This window comes from Polistes canadensis, unplaced genomic scaffold (assembly GCF_001313835.1).
Source record: "Polistes canadensis isolate GaletaPanama2010 unplaced genomic scaffold, ASM131383v1 scaffold_12, whole genome shotgun sequence".
Lineage (NCBI taxonomy): Eukaryota > Metazoa > Arthropoda > Insecta > Hymenoptera > Vespidae > Polistes > Polistes canadensis.
The window spans coordinates 1,413,601-1,433,103 of record NW_014569559.1 but is presented as its reverse complement, the minus strand read 5'-3'; the positions used below and the strand labels follow the sequence as shown (position 1 = coordinate 1,433,103).

The window sequence follows — 19,503 nt, the reverse complement described above, 5'->3', positions numbered from 1 at the left end:
AACGATATCTTTTAAAATACTTCAGGCAAATTTACAACACCAATTCTCATGTTAAAATAAGTCAAATGTTTTCATTCAAAATAAAAATAATATAAATATTAAAAATATAAAATAATAATAATAAAAGCGCGAAAATTAAAGTAAATTAAACAATTTTAATGAGATATGTTAAAATGTGATATTGATATTAAGAAAGAAAAAAGAAAAATAGAAATGGTGTGTTATATATATATATATACACGTATATAAAAATATATATATATTATACGTTAAGAGTATTTGGAAAAAAGAATATCCAAACAATTGCAAGATAAAAAGAAACTATAATTTTAAACAATTGCTAAATGCTATGAACGTATTCCCGGTTTGAAAAAGTTCATCCGTTGGAAAAAAAAATATGATTAGAAAAATTAATAGAAAATTAATAGTTACGATATAAGAGAGATAATAATACGACGACCTTTAATCAAATTGTCACGAGAATCTTGTTTTGCTTTCATTTCATTTCAACCCCACTCCTCGGTCATATTTTCTCGCCATCCAAATTTACATGTGGCGTGTAAAAGTAGAGAATATGATTACCGTGGTAAGATCGTCGTGACGTAACGCGTCCAAGTACGCCTGATAATTTCCGTCGTGACGCATGCGTATTCGCTCGCAAGGAGAGAGAAAATTGGAATTAGTCGAACGGAATCCCGGAAAGCGAGTACGAGATACGCGTGGTGCCGTTTTACCAATATCAGAGCGAGCACACGGAAAAAAAAAAGAAAAAGTCCAGATCAATTAAGTCATTAAGTTAATATAATAGAAGAAACGAAAGCCCTTTAACGCCGAAGTGACGCGACGCAAGGTTCATTGGATTGATAAAAAATATAGGATGGCGAAGCCTGCGCAAGTTTTACTTATCGAGCCGGAAAGCGAACTACGATTCAGGGGTACGAAGGATCAACGATCTTCGTAATTTATATTTCGATCGACACAACGTCTTCATATATTTATTTATTTATTTAATTCATATTTTAATATCTATCTAGTTGTCTATTTATCTATCAATCTATTCATCCACCCAATCATCTATCCACCCATCCATTTAACCATCCATCCATCCATTTCTTCTCTCCTACTTTATTCGTTTGAGTTTATCTCTTTATTATACCATATAGTATATACTTAGTTATACGTATTATACGTTTGACTTTGATCCTACATATCACTATATTTCGTAACAAAAATTAACCGATTTCGGTTTCGAATGAAACCCCCTAGTGCACACGGTGTTGTACTGCATTGTCAAGATGACGTAAGGGAGATAGAAACGGACAGAGAGAAATACTACGAGATTCCCTTCCTCTCCCGTGTTTTTATTAATGTCTAAACGCGTTTCTCTCACCTCCCCCCCCCGTCCTCCTCCTCCTCCTCCCCACTTACCCTACCCAAATTGAAGAATTTATATTCGAGAAAATCCAACGGAAAGTGCCAAGTCGTACTTAACCCTATTCGTTGTACGTCATTCGCTGTCAAAGCCAAGTACAGGATGATCATTTTATTGTACGCTTTTCTTAACTCTTTTATTTCCCCTCTCCTCTTTTCTATTCCACATTACCCCTCCTCCATGTCTTCCCCTTTTCCTTCCCTCCTCCTCGTCTCCTCTTTCCTCCCAATCCTCTTCTCTTCGCTTACACACACTTTTTCTCTCTCTCTCTCTAACTCGTTTCTTCCCTACTTCCATCTTTTTCTTATCCATATACTTTGCTATCCTCTTATATATGTCATTTTCTTTCTTCCCCTCTCTCTCTCGCTCTCTCTCTTTGTCTATCTATCTATTTCTCTTTTTATCTATCTATCTATTTAACGTCTACCTTTGGCCTTGCGTAGTTTTTTTTTTTCTTCAATGCAAATTTTTTCGTATTTAAAATTAAGATATATATATAAAAAAAACCACACGCATGTCTAATTATATTCAATGTGTCAGGTGAATATATTACTTTCGTGACGATGCCTTTAATTAATAAGTCGTCTCATATACACGTATTTCCATTTAAAATGTTCACTTTTTTTTTTATAGCCAATAATGTAATATTTATGTTTCAATCTTTACATAGTTAAATCCAAGCATTATTATTATTATAAATATGAAAGATCTTTTTTTTAACGCACATCTACTAATGTAGTCTATTTGATAGAAATGTTATTCTACTTGATCATTGTTTTTTATCATTGTTGCATTAGCATTTTGCTATGTCATGTTTAATCTGTATATCAATGATCTCTGATCTATGTTATTTCAATAGAATTACGTTTCTTATTTAATAATGATAAACGTTATTAAATGGTATTATACCATTGTTGTTTATCTTTTTGGATACGTTCTATTATTTATGTTTTATTAATTGCATATTATTATATATTACATTGTATTACGTATGTGTGTATTATTAAAAGTAACAGTAATAATAATTCTTTTTTAGGCCCATTCACCGGAGCTCCAGTCACATCTTACATAAAATTAATAAATCCTACTACTAATAAAGTATATTTTAAAATAAAAACGACCGTACCAAAGAAATATTGCGTACGCCCTAATTCAGGAGCCTTGAAGCCAATGGAAATTGCAGAAGTAGCAGGTTAATTTTTAAATCTATTTGATTGTTGATCAATTAAAAAATATTTAAATATTTCGTTTATACGAAAGGAATTATTTTGCATTTTAGTATGCTTACAACCTTGCGATTTTGATCCAGCGGATAAAAATAAACACAAATTTATGGTTCAGAGTTTAATAGCTCCGGATAATGATTCAGATGATTATTTAAACGATGTGGTATGTATCAAAGCAAATACTTTTAATTATTATTTATGTATATTTATTATATACGCGTGTTAATAATTTTTTTTAGTGGAAAGAGACAAAACCGGAGCAATTAATGGACTCTAAGTTAAAATGCGTATTTGAGAATCCAGTAACAACTACTGCTGCAACTAAAACGACTACAACCACTACGACAACTAGGTCGGATACTACTACGAATAACGAGAAAAATAAAGGTACTGGTGATTCGGTGAAGTCTTCTCCAAAGGTAAGTTACAACGAGTGAATAAAATCTATCCTCAAAGCACAAATATTAATGATTAATAATATTAATATTTTCACATGTGTTCAGGTATTGGAAGAAACAGAAGAGAAATTGTTAAAAGCAGCACAAGAGGTAACTCAGCTTAGAGTAGAGGAAAGTGCTCTCAGGCAGGAGAACCTTCAACTCAGGGTAAATGATAAGAAATATTTTACGATAATTCGATAAATTGTTTTTTTTTTTTTTGCCTTTTTTTTCTTTTCAATTAGCACACTTAATGCAAAAGATAATATTTGAATAGAGATTAGTATTAATTCTTATTTTTTGTTTTTATCGTTACCAGAGAGATTTAATGAAATACCGGAATTCAGCATTGGAGGATGCTAGAGGTTTGCCAGCCCAAAGCAGTAATCAGTATTCTATGTCATCAATCAGTTATATCATTACCATTGCAATGGTCATATTAGGCTATTTGTTGGGAAAACTAATCTGAGCAGCTCTTATTCTTCAAATATACCTCGGCACATCCCTTTTTTCCCTACATTCTTAGTCTGCCCCCCTGCCATCTTCAGACTGCAAAGACCAATTTCAGTCGTACCATTATTTGATTGATAATAATAAATTATATTAACAGGAACAGTCGTGGTCTGCATTAATAGGACTATTTGCTTTGGGAATGTGCTTAGCCCGGTAAATCATCCGAAATTTTGTTAACTTCGTTAAATTTGGAAACTTCAAATCCTTTTTTAAGAAATGTTTGTTATGTTCCAGTCAAGAGTCCAATGGCTTGGGATTGATACCACATTAGTTAATTGTTAAACATCTAAGAAATGTTACTGATTTAGGTGAAAACTAAATATCAAGTAGCATGTCTTGGATAAATGTTTACTAGTTTATACATTTGTTTTTAATAAACTTCCCACGCATACACTTCTTACAAAAGGATTTTTTTTGCTTTAACAAACAACACTTGCCTGCGTCTTGTGTCTTTGACACCATGCATTGCCACCACTAGGTCAATCAAATTACTTATACAAAATACTAATTTTAAAGAAATTTATATTTGTTTAAATGAAGTATTTTGTATGATAGTTTTAAAAAGTTTTGCAACATTTTTTTAAATCGAATACCATCACCATCGAGGAGTCTATCTTTTTAAATCTAGCTCCATTTTTTCAATATAATTGCCGATATTTACTAATATATTTTCAATATTTTTCATTTAGTTATAAATCCACAAGTTTGAAAACTATAGCAATTGTAAACATTGTGTGTTCTAAGATGAAGAGTTACGCGCGGGCACGTTAACACTGTGATAGGTAATAACGCCTTAAAAATTAAGTGTATTTCGCGCCGACGTTCAACGTCAAATTTGTCATTTTATTCATTAAACATTTTTTTAATTAGTTCGTATTTAATCGAAAATGTAATTTTGAAGAATAAGCAGAGAGGGAAGGGGGGCTGACTGAATAGTAGTGGTTCGTCATTGTCCATACGGTAGTGATGACTGCATCAAAGAGCAGTGGCATATAATTTAAGAAGTTAATGCATTGAATTTATGACGCTTCAGTGTACTTTTTATTTCTTTATGTTTGTCTTATAAAAATTAAAAATAAAGATATCTCGGATGTCACACGATACAATATTTGTACTTTGTACCTCTCTGTCATTAAAATTCTTTTTGAGTCTAAAGTGGAGCATGGTTTACGTGGACATGAAATCACTCGTTTACTTTTTCTTTTTTTTTTTTTTTTTTTCATTTTCAACAAATAAAAACGAAGAAGAAAAGAGAAGAAAAGAACAAGAGTCTAAAATATATATATATATAATATATTATTATATATAAATACACTTTTTTAAGTTGGCATGCTATAAGTTATAATAAATGAAAATCGTCTTAGCACTTAACAGTTAATACTTTACACACAAGACGTTAAACATTTATATAATTATGTAGGAGATATAAAAAGATAAAAATAATACAATGGCGAACTGTTTGTATTTAAATTAGCTTATATACTATTATTCTTATCTTATTGTTAATTTTCTTTTTTTTTTCCCCCACTATTTCTTTATGTGTTTTAATGCTTGTTATGCAATTACAGTTTTCTTATGTATAATACATACTACGTATATACGTGATACATCACAATGGAAACGTGTTTTCACTTTTATTATTTATACTATTATTTATTACAAATACATTGAGTTCGAATACAGTAAGAATTATATATCGAAGAAAGTGTTTCAGTGAAGAACATCTAAGGTACGATGATTATCTATAAATCAGATGATTTATATGAGATCTTCAAATTATTCTTTACGACACAAGAAGTATCTTAGGTTTAATATGTAATTGTGTATCTTTATAAGGAGAATCGAAGGAAATTTGACACACACATACTTACATATACACTATAATATACATATATATATATACCAGCTTTCCGGTGTTACTTAACGAGAAAATAATGGAAACAAGAAAATCGGCAAAAACAATCCGTGCCACGTTTTTCTGTAAATAATATGATGGTACTCATGCCTAAAGTGCACACGTGTTATTTTACACGATCGCGTATATTAATATAAATTCGTTTCAAATTCTATAATAATAAATGATAAGTAATAGTAATAATATAAAACCATTAAGATACATATTATACATACACACATACATATACATATATATATATGTATTCAAAGATCTCTGTAACGAGTTAAAAAAATATGCATTAAATAATTTACTTATTGTTAAATAAAACTGAAGAGTGCTAGAGAGAAAAGAGGAATGATCTAATAAATTAAAATAATAACGTTTTGTTTGAGAGATAAACAAAAGAATGAAATCGAAACGAAACGAATTGCGCATCCCTTTCTTTTCGTTTGAGGATTGCTGCGTTTCGTTAAGGTTTCTTCCCTCTTCGAGTTTCGTAAATATTATAATAAATTTACGAGAAAAATCTCTTTTCATTGATATCTTTAATAATAATATCCTTATAACGTCAGAAAATTGTGGAGAGAAAAAAAAGTATTAACAAAAAAAATTAATTCGACGGATTGTTGTGTATCGTGTCATTTTATCATACAATTTGAATCTAGATATTAATTTTAATAAACTTTATCAGGACAACATTATCACACACAAATTATTTTAATTAATTTATAACTCCATATATATATATAATGCGAAGAAAGGTCAGATAAGCGATAAGTTTTTGAAAAAGATAATTGAAAAAAGGAAATAAAGACTAGGTAAGTGTGTGTGTGTATGTATGTGCGTGTATGTATGTATGTGTATGTGTGTAAGAGAGAGAAGAAGAATCGTATGGCCCTAGCCCGAAGTAGAGTAGGTCAGACCGTAATCAGACCACCCTCGTACACACACACACACACATACACATACACACATAAACACGTAACGACTTTGTACGTGGCACAGGAGAAGTGGGTGAAAGGGGGAGAATGTGCTACTGGGTGATGGTGGTGGTCATCATCGTAAGGGTGCAGAAATCTACACACTGCAGTGGAGAAATTAATTCGAATTTAAACGATGATCGCTTGATCTTTATTTTTGACTTTCTACCCTTTGCTAACGCCTACGTTATTTAAAAGTGTCACCTCTGAAAAACAAGAAACAAAAAAATAAAGAAAAGAAAAGAAAGTTGCATCAACCCTTATGGACTCTGCAATGTCCTCGAATAATATACGTTCTCGTCGATATGCAAAACCATTCCTTCACATGCATTATGCACCCTATTACCCATAAACGTGCTTCCTCCTCCCTGCATCGCGTTTGACTCGCGCATTCAAATAATAAATAATAAAACAACCAAAATATATTGCAAAAAGCTACTTTATTTAAGATTGTTAAAACTAATGAGTGGGGCTTGCTGAAAGGAGGAGATGGTAAGAGTATAAAATGAAATATGTGTTTCGAATAAATATTAATATTGTTTCTCTCCATTTTGTCCCCACCTCCTATCCTATCCCATCCCATTCCCCAACCCCCATTATGAAGAAAGTTATCGACGAAAGTCATAATATATCAATGCGTTTTCTTTCAGTGTTAATCATACAAGAGTCATTCCTTTATAATAAATAATCAAATCCATTATCATTAACTCATGAGAAATGAATGATGATAATGATAGAAAAAGAGGGGGAATAAAAGGGAGGGAGGGTGGGGGGGAAATATAAATAGATAGAAAGAGATAATAGTTCGGTTTATTTTTGGCTGACAATTCATGATCGTACCAACCCACCCACCCACCCATCCCCTCGCTTCCACCCTTTTCACCGTCACATGGAACACCGCTAAAAAAGTCGACGAATGACGTGCGGTGCCCGTACTGGTAGCGGGACGTTCGAGCGCAAACTGAAGTGCAGTTCCTGGCTTCCTCGGTTACGACGTACAGATAAATCAGAATCGGTGCGAAAGAGAAAGAGAAAGAGAGAGAGAGAGAGAGAGAAGCTGTAAAAGAAGGGTGGTGTATGATGATGCTAGGGGGAGGACGGATGTGCAGCGCAGAACTGAGCCTGATCAGGGTGGCGGCGGCAGTAGCGGCCGGCTATTGATTTCAAGGGTTTCCTTAGTCCCCCGCACCTTGCCGCTGAGTGCCCGACGGTTCCAGGTCGGCCCCAAAGTATTCCCGGTGCCCGCGACACTTAAATCATTCCTTTTTACTTTTACCTATCATCATCATCATCTTCTTATTCTTCTTCTTATCTACCCATTATCGGCTCTTAAAAGGAGAAAACATGTTACATTATTAAAAAGATAATAACTGTTAAACGTGAAAGGTATTTATTTTCTTTTTGTAAAAAGGAAGGGATGGGGATGGGAAAGGAACCTTAATCATCACGGGAGAAACATTTTTGTATTAACCACGAGCAAATGTTTGTACTTAGAGACATGTAAGGGAGACATTATTATTATTATTATATCTCTGTCGTCGAATAATATTGCTCATGTCGTGGTAAAAAATAAAAATAAAAAGAAAAAGAGGAAGTATGTTAAAAAATGATCGCGTTCTTGCGGGAGGGTTCATAGAAAGAGAGAGAGAGAGAGGGATGGTGGGAAAGGGGGGTTTAGATAAAAGAGTGGGAAGGTCGTCGGTTGGCGTCGACGAAGTACTCGGGTGGTCTAGATACGGCACTGCGCGAGTTGGCCCGAGCACAGACGGATCCGCGGGGTGAGCCGTCGCTCGCCATACGTCGAACTGGGTGGCCCGCGTTGGGGCGTCTCCTTCTATCAAGGATCGGTGTCGTGCAGTCGAACGGGGGACGACCACCGCCTTTTCCTCGATTCACCTTTATCCCCAGGAAAAGCTACCTCTAGCTCTCTCTCTTTCTTATTTTACCGAATTTTCGTTAAGTTCGAATACGATACGATACAATACGACGAGGAAGAAAAGTATCGTCGTGTTGCGGGGTGCATTAGTTAGTTAATTAGTTAATTAGTTTAGTTTCCGTGCGAGGAGTTTTTTAATTCGTGGTGACTCGGACGGAATAATAACGGGAGAAAATAAAATAACAAAGAATAAAGAAAGAGAAAGAGAGAGAGAGAGAGAAAGATGACGACCAGGACGAGGAGGATGACGTTAGCATTTAATCGACGATGTTACTATTCATGGTAGCGCGAGCTTCGTGCGTCGCGGTTAGTAGTGCGGCCGTCGTCGGCATCGTCCTCGAGAGTGAATCGGGCGATCGGACGAGCAAGGAGATGGTGTCCTCGGTTTGCGAGGATAACAGTGACTTGGTAGGAAGAATCCCCGTTATACGCAGTGTCGTGTTTGAAAAAGAAAACGAAAAAGAAAACGAGAACGTGAACAACAAGAAGAAGAAGAGGAACAACAACAACAACAACAACAACAATAACAATAACAACAACTACAGCAACGACAACAACAACAGCATCTTAGTCAACAATAATAACAATAATAATAATAATAAGAAAAATCTGAATAATAAGAAGAACGTCGTCGTCGTCGTCGTCATCGTCAGCAGCTTCCTCCTCTTTGCCGTTGTCTTCGTTGTTTTCCCTTCTGCCGTTTCCGTCACAGTCGCCGCCACCAGCACCACCGCTGCCGTCACCACCGCCGCCGCCGCTGCCGTTGCCGTCATCAGTGTCGTCACCGCTGCTGCCGACTCTGTATTTGTCCCCCTCACTCCCGCCACTGCCAATACTGCCGTTTATACCAAGAGGACCTCTACGACGACGACGACGATACCGTGAAAGAAACCATCACCATCACCACCAACTACCACCATCAACACCAACAACAAGATTATATCTTTCTCTCTTCACTGCGTGCGTTATCATCCTTTTATTTTAACCCTAATTTTCCTTTAGACCCCCTGTTTTATCCGTTTATCTATTTCCTCTCTATTTCTATCTATCTATCTATCTATTTATCTATCTATCTATCTAGCGGACTCTTTTATGGCTGGGGATCACTCGATTACATTCCGAACTGTGTGACTCGAACTACTTATAATAATACGGTGAGTGTTAATTATATTATATCTTTCTCTCCCTCTCTTTCTCTGAATTTGTTTGAATTTTCTTCTATTATTCTCGAAGATGATCACGAACGACATCTTTAGTGCGTTCCTTTCGTAATATCTCGAGAAGAGGCTAGAGGACGAGAGTCTCGAAGCTCGTTTTCGTCCAACCTTCCTCGATCGATACCGGAGGACGTCGTCGTCGTCATAGTCGTCGTCATAGTCGTCATACTCGTGGCTTCCAACGCCCGTTTTGTTAATCCGAGGATCGAAGGAGATCGCGTTTATTTCCAATTAGGCGTATTCAAAAATGTCTATTTTAATATATGGATCATCTCATTTGCACCCCCTCTCCACCCTCCTCCTCTTATGTTATATTTTCAAAGTTAGCCGACGGTTTTAACCGACGTTAAACGACAAAATTACCAATTTATTATAAATCTTTGTCTATTCGATGATTCTCTCTTTTACCCTTTATCCTCTTGACTTCATCGTTTAAATTCCCTCTTTTTCTCCCTTCTTCCTCTTCCACCCCCTCCCCCATCAAGGCTGTTTCTCGTAAGACTTTGACAATCGATCCCCTTCTTCTTTTTTCCTAAGTCTCTTTCGCATCGCGATACTTAAAACGAACCAAACTTATTTTATGACGTTTTAGGGGTGGAAAGGGGGAGGGCTGCCCTTTTTCCCTCTTTTTTTTTTCTTCTTCTTGCTTTCGGACGTTTATATTTTCCATCTCTTTCTCTCTCTCTCTCTCTCTCTTTCTCTTTTTACTCGTATGCGCGCGCGCGTATGTCACGAATGAACGACGGAAGGGGGTGGGGAGTCTTTAAGGGTAGTCGAGCTAGGGTGGGTTTCCTCGCGCGAAATTTTGGGAAAACACCGAAGCAAACCGAGAATAATTACCGACGTTAGGAATGAGGGAACGAGAGATAAAGGTTGTTAATGAGATAAAGGGAAAGATATAATATATGAGAAAGAGAGAGAGAGAGAGAGTGAGTGAGAAGGAAAACCTTGATGAGGCGTCGTACCGTCTAGGTGGAGTCAATCAAGCACAGGAAATAATGCGTGTGAAACTTGAACATGAATTCTTTTTTTTTTTCTCTTTTTTTTATACGTATTGGATATCGAATAATTCTTTGATACCCAATCGAATATATTTATGCGTGTATATTGTATTTTTGAAAATGATCGGGAATCATTTTGTTCGATTATTTCAAACAAATTCGATGATTAATAATTCAACCCGTTGTTCGTTTTTCTTCTATCAACACATTTTTATTATATTAAACTTTTTTTATATTTTTCTTCTTATAAATTTAACAACTTGTTGTTGTATATATTCATATGTATATGTTAATCGTGAAAGATCGAAATTGGAGATTGTCAAGATTTACGTGAATTGTTTGTCAATGTATATATCAAATACGCGTTGGTGAAAAAATCGAATATTAAGATTTCATATAACTTTTTTTTATGTAATTATTTCGAATTTATACCATCAGACCGTGTGAATCCTGACATTCTATAATTTAGATGTATGAGTGCAATGTATACTATATATAACCCCCCCCTCAAAATAAGTAGGATTGAAAGATATCGTATTTTTTGAAGTAGAATCGAGATTAAAAACACTTATCAGATATCGTTTGATTTAACGAAAAATTTCTAACACTTCAACTACTTTTTTATCCTTTTTTTTCGATGAGGTTACGCAAACCCTCCCCTTACCCTTCGACCCTCTATTTCGTTTTTGTTTTTAATTATATGATTAATATATATATATATTATAAATCAGATGTGCATGTGTAATCAAAAATTATTATCGAAATTAAATTCTATATACATATAAGTTAATATTTTCCCCGATAATATTATTATTATTTTTATATAAATTTAATCAAAGTATATATATATGAGAAAGAGTTAGAAGAGTTAATCGAAGGAATTATAGGAATAATCTTTGGTATGACGCTCGAGCAAGATAATAATACGAGTTTATGCTTTAAAACTTATGACAGGAGTATTAAAACCGTTTCAGGATGTAATTTCTCTCGTGGTATTACGGCTTAAAAACTAGGCCTGACAACTAAGGATCACCTAGATAATAATAACACTCGAATAATAATCATTATTATCTTCGTATATCACACATACATATATATAGAAAACTTGCCTAAACAAATTTTTCAGAAATGCCCGTTTCAATCGTAATTATGATTTAAACAAAAATTATTATCATCATTAAAACTATTTATCAAAGAAATGAACAAACACAAATAAAAATATTTTACCGATTAACAATTTTTACTATACTCGTTAAAACATAATACTATTCCAGTTATATACATATATATATATAGAAAACTTGCCTAAACAAATTTTTCAGAAATACCCGTTTCAATCGTAATTATGATCTAAACAAAAATTATTATCATYATTAAAACTATTTATCAAAGAAATGAACAAACACAAATAAAAATATYTTACCGATTAACAATTTTTACTATACTCGTTAAAACATAATACTATTCCAGTTATATACATATATATATATATAGAAAACTTGCCTAAACAAATTTTTCAGAAATACCCGTTTCAATCGTAATTATGATCTAAACAAAAATTATTATCATTATTAAAACTATTTATCAAAGAAATGAACAAACACAAATAAAAATATYTTACCGATTAACAATTTTTACTATACTCGTTAAAACATAATACTATTCCAGTTATATACATATATATATATATAGAAAACTTGCCTAAACAAATTTTTCAGAAATACCCGTTTCAATCGTAATTATGATTTAAACAAAAATTATTATCATCATTAAAACTATTTATCAAAGAAATGAACAAACACAAATAAAAATATTTTACCGATTAACAATTTTTACTATACTCGTTAAAACATAATACTATTCCAGGTACATACATATACATATATATATATATATATATATAAAGGAAATAATATATCATAGCATAGGAAAGCTTCGAGAATAGGAACGTTTTGTGACGATTCATCGTCGGCCAGTATGTACTTTTTAATAAATCTTCGTACCTGACAGCGGCCAAAAAGTTTGCAGTAAATTCGAGAAGTTTGCCTTAGGATCTACGAGCTGGTGAAAGGGTGCGGGGGTCAAGGGAGGCAAGGAGGGTGTGCAAGGGGGGGCAAAAGGGGGGATAAGTCTTAGCCGACGGGCGCGTATGCTCGTGACCTACTTACTTTCATGTTTACTTGATCGATCATCCATGTTATATTTTTATATATATATATATATACATTAAACTTTTATTTTTTCTATCTTCGATTAAATATCAAATAGATTGAATATAGCTTGAATAACTTGTATTCAAGATCATAGTTAATTAATAGTTTAACTTATGATACGTAATTCAGTATTTTAAATGATGTGAGAATGTGTTTTTAAGGTTTGTTTAAAAATTTGAAAATAGACAAAACGATAAACACCCCTCGGAGGGGTATGCAGTAATTCATTAATTATCGCGTGTATCTTTATCTTCTGTATGATATATTTAATTGTAAGAGATGTTTATCTATTCAGGGATGCATCGGATGCAACCGATACGATGTCAAAATTCACGTGCTAAACTATCGTCAACTTACTATGAAAGGGGGATTTATGGAAAATGGGTTTAGTGTTATAGCATTTGAATATTCTATTATACGGTGTTGAGTGTTAGTACACTATTCAGTGTAAATTCCATCAACGATATATATGTGTGTGTGTGTCTTGTATAGTGAAGTATAATATTTTATAGAATAAAAAACAGAGAGAAAGAAAAAGAAAATTCATTGGCTTTATTCCAATTTGAAATGTCTTTCTTTTATTAAAAATCACATTGAGAATTATGTTTAAAAATAGGAGATCTTGTGTGTCTGTGTGTGTGTGTATGTATTTTTTTTTTCCAAATAATAAGACCTGACGATTGGAAATATTGTTTAATCGCGAGATTACAAATCGAAGGATTGAGATGAGAATGAATAATAATAATAATAAAAAATACCTCAAAGGAAAATGGGGAGAAGGAAAAAGAAAAAAAAATATATATATCGCGAAGGTCGTTCGGATATAAAACGGTGTCAATCTAAATTTACGCACTACGTTCGAAGATTATGCAATATATATATATATATATATGTATATATGTATATGTGCATATATATGTGTGTGTATGCTCGGTTATGTTCTACTTTCCCTTTTTTCTTTTTTTTCCTATTTAAAACTCGATTCGATCTTTATTTTGTTATTCTTTATTCAATGATGATCATTTATCGAGATGATTAAGAAAATATTAGCTCGTTTGTCCAACGTAATTTTTAATTATTAATTTTAATTATTATAAATAAGAATACTTAGAATTATTATAGAAATAAATTACCAAATAAATATATTGATTTGATCGATAAATAAATTTGCAAATATTTGACAATATTTTTGTTCTTCTTATCGAATCAAATATAAATATTTTTTATATAGGGGAAATAAATATTTTCCTATGAAACACACATTCACAATAATAACCATTCCTTCTTATATTAATAGATTTTCGATATTGTGTATGTATGTGTGAAACATCGGAATTTATCTTTAATAAACTATGAATATCTTCAATAGTGCAATAGGTTAATGGAGTAGTTCAAATGTTCTTCTTCTTCTCGTATTGTCAAGGAACACAACGAATTAAATTCTATCAATGCAATTCTCATAGAGAACCTTACACAACAACAACAACAATAACAACGGGTTTCTCTTCGAATAATGAAGATATCGATCGACATGAAAATCGATTGGGAAAACAATGTAACTCGTTCTCGAGTTAACGAGTCATAGTTTTTTTCTTTAAACGTTTAACGAATCTTCACCGATAATGAGAAGACAATGAAAAGCAGCAACACCTGCTAACATATCTTATTACTTGCTTGCTTGCTTACATTCATTCGTGTGAATACATACGTATATAAATATATATAGTGATCTACGAAATATCGAATAGAAATCTTGACAGCTTCAAGGTAACGAGGTAACGATCGTGTTGCATTGGAAGGAAACAAGAATGCATATACCTATAAACGATTCCAAGATATTATGTTTATATATATATATATAAGGTGTCCCAGATAATTTGTTTCTTCTTATGGCATATATATATATATAAAATATTAAATTTAATAAAACTTAAGAGTTAATCCCATTAAACGACATTAATGAAAACTTTGTTAAATAATGTTAATTATAATTATAATAATATTATAGTTTAATTGAATAACAATACTTACAGACGAATATCTAAATTTCATCTAACTTTTATAATATACAATATAACATATTAGAAAAAAAAAAGGAAAGAGAAAAAAAAGATAGAAATTATTTAGGACACCCTATAGATATCACCTGTATAATATAACACACAATTCCGTCTATAAGGAAGACCTAAATATATAGGTTAGAAAGAGATACTCATGTTTAAACGTAAATTCGAATGATGAAAGAAAGTGGTGAGGTGGGATTGGTTAGAAAAAGAGGAAGGGGAAGTAAATAACAGTGGTGGGGAGAGGTTACGACGAATCTCGTAGGAGACTTCTTCAATGGCATGCATGCACGCGTTTAGTTGAGCGAGAACTGTCGCAGGTATGACCTCGCATTCGTGAATTCGCATAGAAACCGCCGTTGTGTTTCTTTTTAGATTATTTTTTTTTATATATATATATATATATAATTTTTCTATCGCGTTAACCCTTTTATTTTATTTTTTGTTTAGTTTCCTCCTCTCCCAAAATTTGGCCCGCCTACTCTCGAAGTAGTTTTCTATATGACTGCATAGAATTATAGTAAGCACGTCATTTTCATTAGAGTGCAGGGAGGAGGGGAGAGGAAACAAATTTAATAGCTTCCACCGTAACGATCCGTACGCGAAAATCTAATAATACGCGTGCGTGTTCCCTCATATAGATTCCGTATTATTGACGTGTACGTATGTACCGCGTACATATACATACATATACATATATATATATATATATACGTGTCTACATTATTACTAATTGTGTAAAGTTTTAACGAGTGGCTGGCTAGTTTTGTTGCATACGAAAAAACAGGTACGGGAATAAAAGTTACTTAATCTTTTTTTTCGTTCGGCTAATTTATCATTGTGTATACTGTTTATGCAATATTTTTAAATGTATTGTATAATGGGTGTGTGCGCGTGCTCGTGTGTATATATATATATATATATATATATTTCACGCTAAACACCTTTCTATTGCTGACAACCGTTAGATGGGTTTTAAAAGTTCGTTGTACCCGGTATAGTAAACCTTGATACTATAGTGCAGTTTATGCGTGTTTTCAAACGTATTATATCATAGCGTGATCAAAATTTTTGTTACGTGTTATATATGTTATTTACAAATAGAGATATACAAAATTAACTTTGTATGTTTGTTTGTTATTTTTTGTTTAAAATGCATCGTTTTAATATTTCTTTCTTTCTTTCTCTACCGTAATAAATTTCATCTATGATAAAAATACCTTTCACTTTAGTTTCTCTCGTAATCGTTGTTTCGATAAAAAAAAAAGAAAAACGTTGCCTACATTTGTTTGCGTGAATACACGAAAAGCTCAAAGTGGTTAGTTATTTTTGGCAAGTTTAGTGTCAAATGTTGATAACAGATATCGTTTCGTGTCAGATTTTTTCTTTTTCTTTTTTTTTTTTTTTTTTCATTATTCATTCGTGAATGTTACAAGTTGCGTTGGTTATGAGAATAAAAAATATATTACAAATAATTTGGAATATACAAAATTTTCTTGGTTATCTGTAAAGGAATATATATATATATATATATATATGTGATTCTTATCTATTTAATGTACTCCGTAAAATATATCTTAAAAAAAAAGATATTGCAACTAGATGTTTTTTTTTTTTTGGTATCAATAATGTTCTACAACTATTTGAATGATCTTGCATAAATCGTGATATACTTAAACTTTAAACCCGTGAGATATCTTTTATAACCCAAAAAGTGTGATTAGATAAAAAGTAATATACTATTTTTAACAAATTAAATTCAGTGGTTTTTTTAATTTCGTTCAGATATTGTATGGAAAAAAAAAAATCGAACGAGGAATCAAATTTTTTACTTATATTATTAGAATGCAATATAATTTTCAACAAAAAAAAGAAAAAAAACATTCGAAAACCATATCGTAGAATTGAAATAACAATAATTTGATATATATTTATAGTGTTGATAATTTTAATTATAAAAATTCCTATAATAAAAGGAATATATTTCGTTTATCATAAATTATGAGAGAAAGATAATGAATTAGGTGAGACAATAGAAACGTAGAAAAATCTTTCGCGGGATTGCACTATCATAAATCCATGGATTTACAATACTTTCGAACGGCCTTGAATGCTAACAAGTTTCCATTCGTCTTGAGATTTCTGTGATTCAACAAACAGATTTCTTATTTATAACATGGATAATACCAAGTTACACGTTGTTGTATGTATATTTTATTATGTAACGTGTTTTAAGGAAAATAATCAGATTAATATGAAATAATAATAATAATAATAATAATAGTCGTGATATTTTTAACACATTATAGAAATTATTCGCATTATATTGTAATTTACTGTATTAATATCACACATATGGTCGTTTATTATTATTATTCTTATCTATTGATCATATTTTCTATAATAGTTATCTCGGTAGAGAGTATCAGTGAAAATAATAATTGGAAAATTAGTTAAGACAGATTGGTTGAAAGCAAATAAGTATACATATATATTTTCTTTTTACTTTCATAGTATTCGAAAGAAATCTAATTTAATTCTTTAAATCAATAGATGAACTTTTCGAGATTAGATAATTTCCGCTTGGAAGGTCGTATAAAACATAGTAACATATATTTTCTATCTTCAAATTTTAACAACGGTGCAATTACAATGTATTACATTCGCGAAATAAAAGTCAAAGAATATTTTTATATTATATAAATGTGATCAACAAAATTTTTATCTGATATTTTAACTATTTGTTTTTTTTATTGTGAAAATTTATATAATATCTTATTATATTTACAATTAATTGAAAATAATATTTCAAACAGATTAGTATATAATTATTTCACAAAAAAAATAATGTTATCTATTGTGTATAGATATATTTAGAATTCGTGTGATAAAAATATTAACAAATGATATTATTTAAATATCAAAAATTAATAAGTTTTCAATTATATCCTTGAATCTTGTATTTTCGTGAAGAAAAATAAAATCCATATTAAAAAACAAGCAAAACTTATTACAAAGTATGAAACGAAAAAAAGAATGCGTTTTTGTTGATAATATTTATCGATCGTGAAAGATATTATACCACAAACTTTTCTATCCTGACGTGAATTTATCGATCCTTATAATAATAATTACTGTAGTTACCTTTCCTTTTCTTCGGATTGGTCGAAGAACCTATTAATACTTCTTATATCCGTTTCTTTATTTATTATACTTTGTTTTTCCTTTTTTTTCTTTAATTACCGAGAAATCTGTGGTTTTCTTTCGACGGTACGATAAAATTAAAAGTTTCGATGACTGAACACAAATTTTCGTCATTTTTACGAAGATAAAATTTTTTTTAAGGAAATAAGTTAAAGAAATAAAGAAATAAACATTCATTTCCTGTTCCCCTTACCCCTCTTACTCGATTACAAAAGAACGCACGTAAATTGTCGTTAAATTTTGTAAATGATATTCATTTAATTGCGATTGCATACTAATCACGATTAATACAAACAAAAAATTAAGAAGTCACTAATATTAATTTAATAGTTAGAAGTAGAAACTTTAACAATTGCGATAAACTAATGAATTTGTAGAGTATCAACAAAGATAATATCATCGTATCATGATAATTGTAACTTAAATATGACTATTATATTAATGTTTTTCATATTTCATTTCTATTTCAATTCACATTGGGCGTGGCAAATTTATTTTTCCTTACACGTTTAAAAGAAACAATTATTAAACATTGCAATCTTATAAATTTTCACAATCGTTTTAATCAACGATCAAAAATTATAATTAACATTAAAAAAAAACATTAACCAATGAATAAAATATACTTAAATATATCTTTGTATTCTCATTTTAGGTCAAATAGTGTAATCCGTGTTATAGTAACGAAGATCTATCGAAGAGTTTGAACGAAAGGGACAACAAGCAAAGTTTTATTGTTCATTAATTTCCTGTTACATCGGAGAACACCGTGGAATAAATAAATAAACAAACAAACAAACAAACGAGAGCCACTGGTCGCGTGCACAACAACAACAACAACAACTTGCATTTCTTCTGAATCTTTTTATTCGAATTTTAAAAAAAGAGAGAAAATAAAAGGAAAATAAAGAAAGAAATAAAAGAAAAAATAAGAAAGAAAGAATAAACAAAAAGTACGTTCCATTCGCGAATAAGGGGAACCAAAAAAAAATTATATATAAAAAATAGAAGACTAATTTAAACGGAATAAGAATAAGGAATAGAGAAAAGTGTTAATTAATTGTTGATAAATATTCATTTGAAGAAAGAAAAGTTGTTGGCGCCTAGTCTAATCGCCTGGCACGATGGCTTGCGAATTTTCTAAGGTGAGTCTATCATTTTTTCTATTATTATATAAAGAAGTTTATATGTATATATATATATATATGTGATAAATAAGTAGTGTTTGAGAAAAAGTTGAATCAAATCGATAATCTAGTATTTTTATTATTCTTATAATTAAAATTGTTATTTATTTAATTATTTATCTTTCAAAAAAAAGATCAATTTGATATGAATATTAGAAAATCAGTATTTATAATAAAATATCAATTATATCAATATT

At 31.4% G+C, this 19,503-nt stretch overlaps 2 protein-coding genes across 2 annotated transcripts in view; both read left to right on the top strand.

Annotated features, from left to right (window-relative positions):
- Positions 1-643: 643 nt before the first annotated feature.
- Positions 644-4,711, top strand: LOC106793235 (vesicle-associated membrane protein-associated protein B). The gene is made up of 6 exons (XM_014760014.1): positions 644-935; positions 2,469-2,624; positions 2,712-2,821; positions 2,898-3,077; positions 3,162-3,263; positions 3,415-4,711. The coding sequence occupies exons 1-6, from the start codon at positions 878-880 to the stop codon at positions 3,562-3,564; spliced, it is 756 nt and encodes a 251-aa protein (XP_014615500.1). The 5' UTR covers positions 644-877; the 3' UTR covers positions 3,565-4,711.
- Positions 4,712-8,997: 4,286 nt separating this feature from the next.
- The window catches only part of LOC106793209 (glucose transporter type 1), a gene marked incomplete in the record, with an annotated part of 39,552 nt that continues 29,046 nt past the window's right edge, over positions 8,998-19,503 (top strand). The window contains 3 exon segments of the mRNA XM_014759961.1: positions 8,998-9,381; positions 9,503-9,575; positions 18,775-19,264.

Coding starts and splice junctions, on each gene's coding strand:
- LOC106793235 (XM_014760014.1), top strand. CDS start 878: ATGGCGAAGCCTGCGCAAGTTTTACTTATCGAGCCGGAAAGCGAACTA. Junction 2,625..2,711: donor GGAAATTGCAGAAGTAGCAG/GTTAATTTTTAA, acceptor TTTGCATTTTAG/TATGCTTACAACCTTGCGAT. Junction 3,078..3,161: donor CGGTGAAGTCTTCTCCAAAG/GTAAGTTACAAC, acceptor ACATGTGTTCAG/GTATTGGAAGAAACAGAAGA.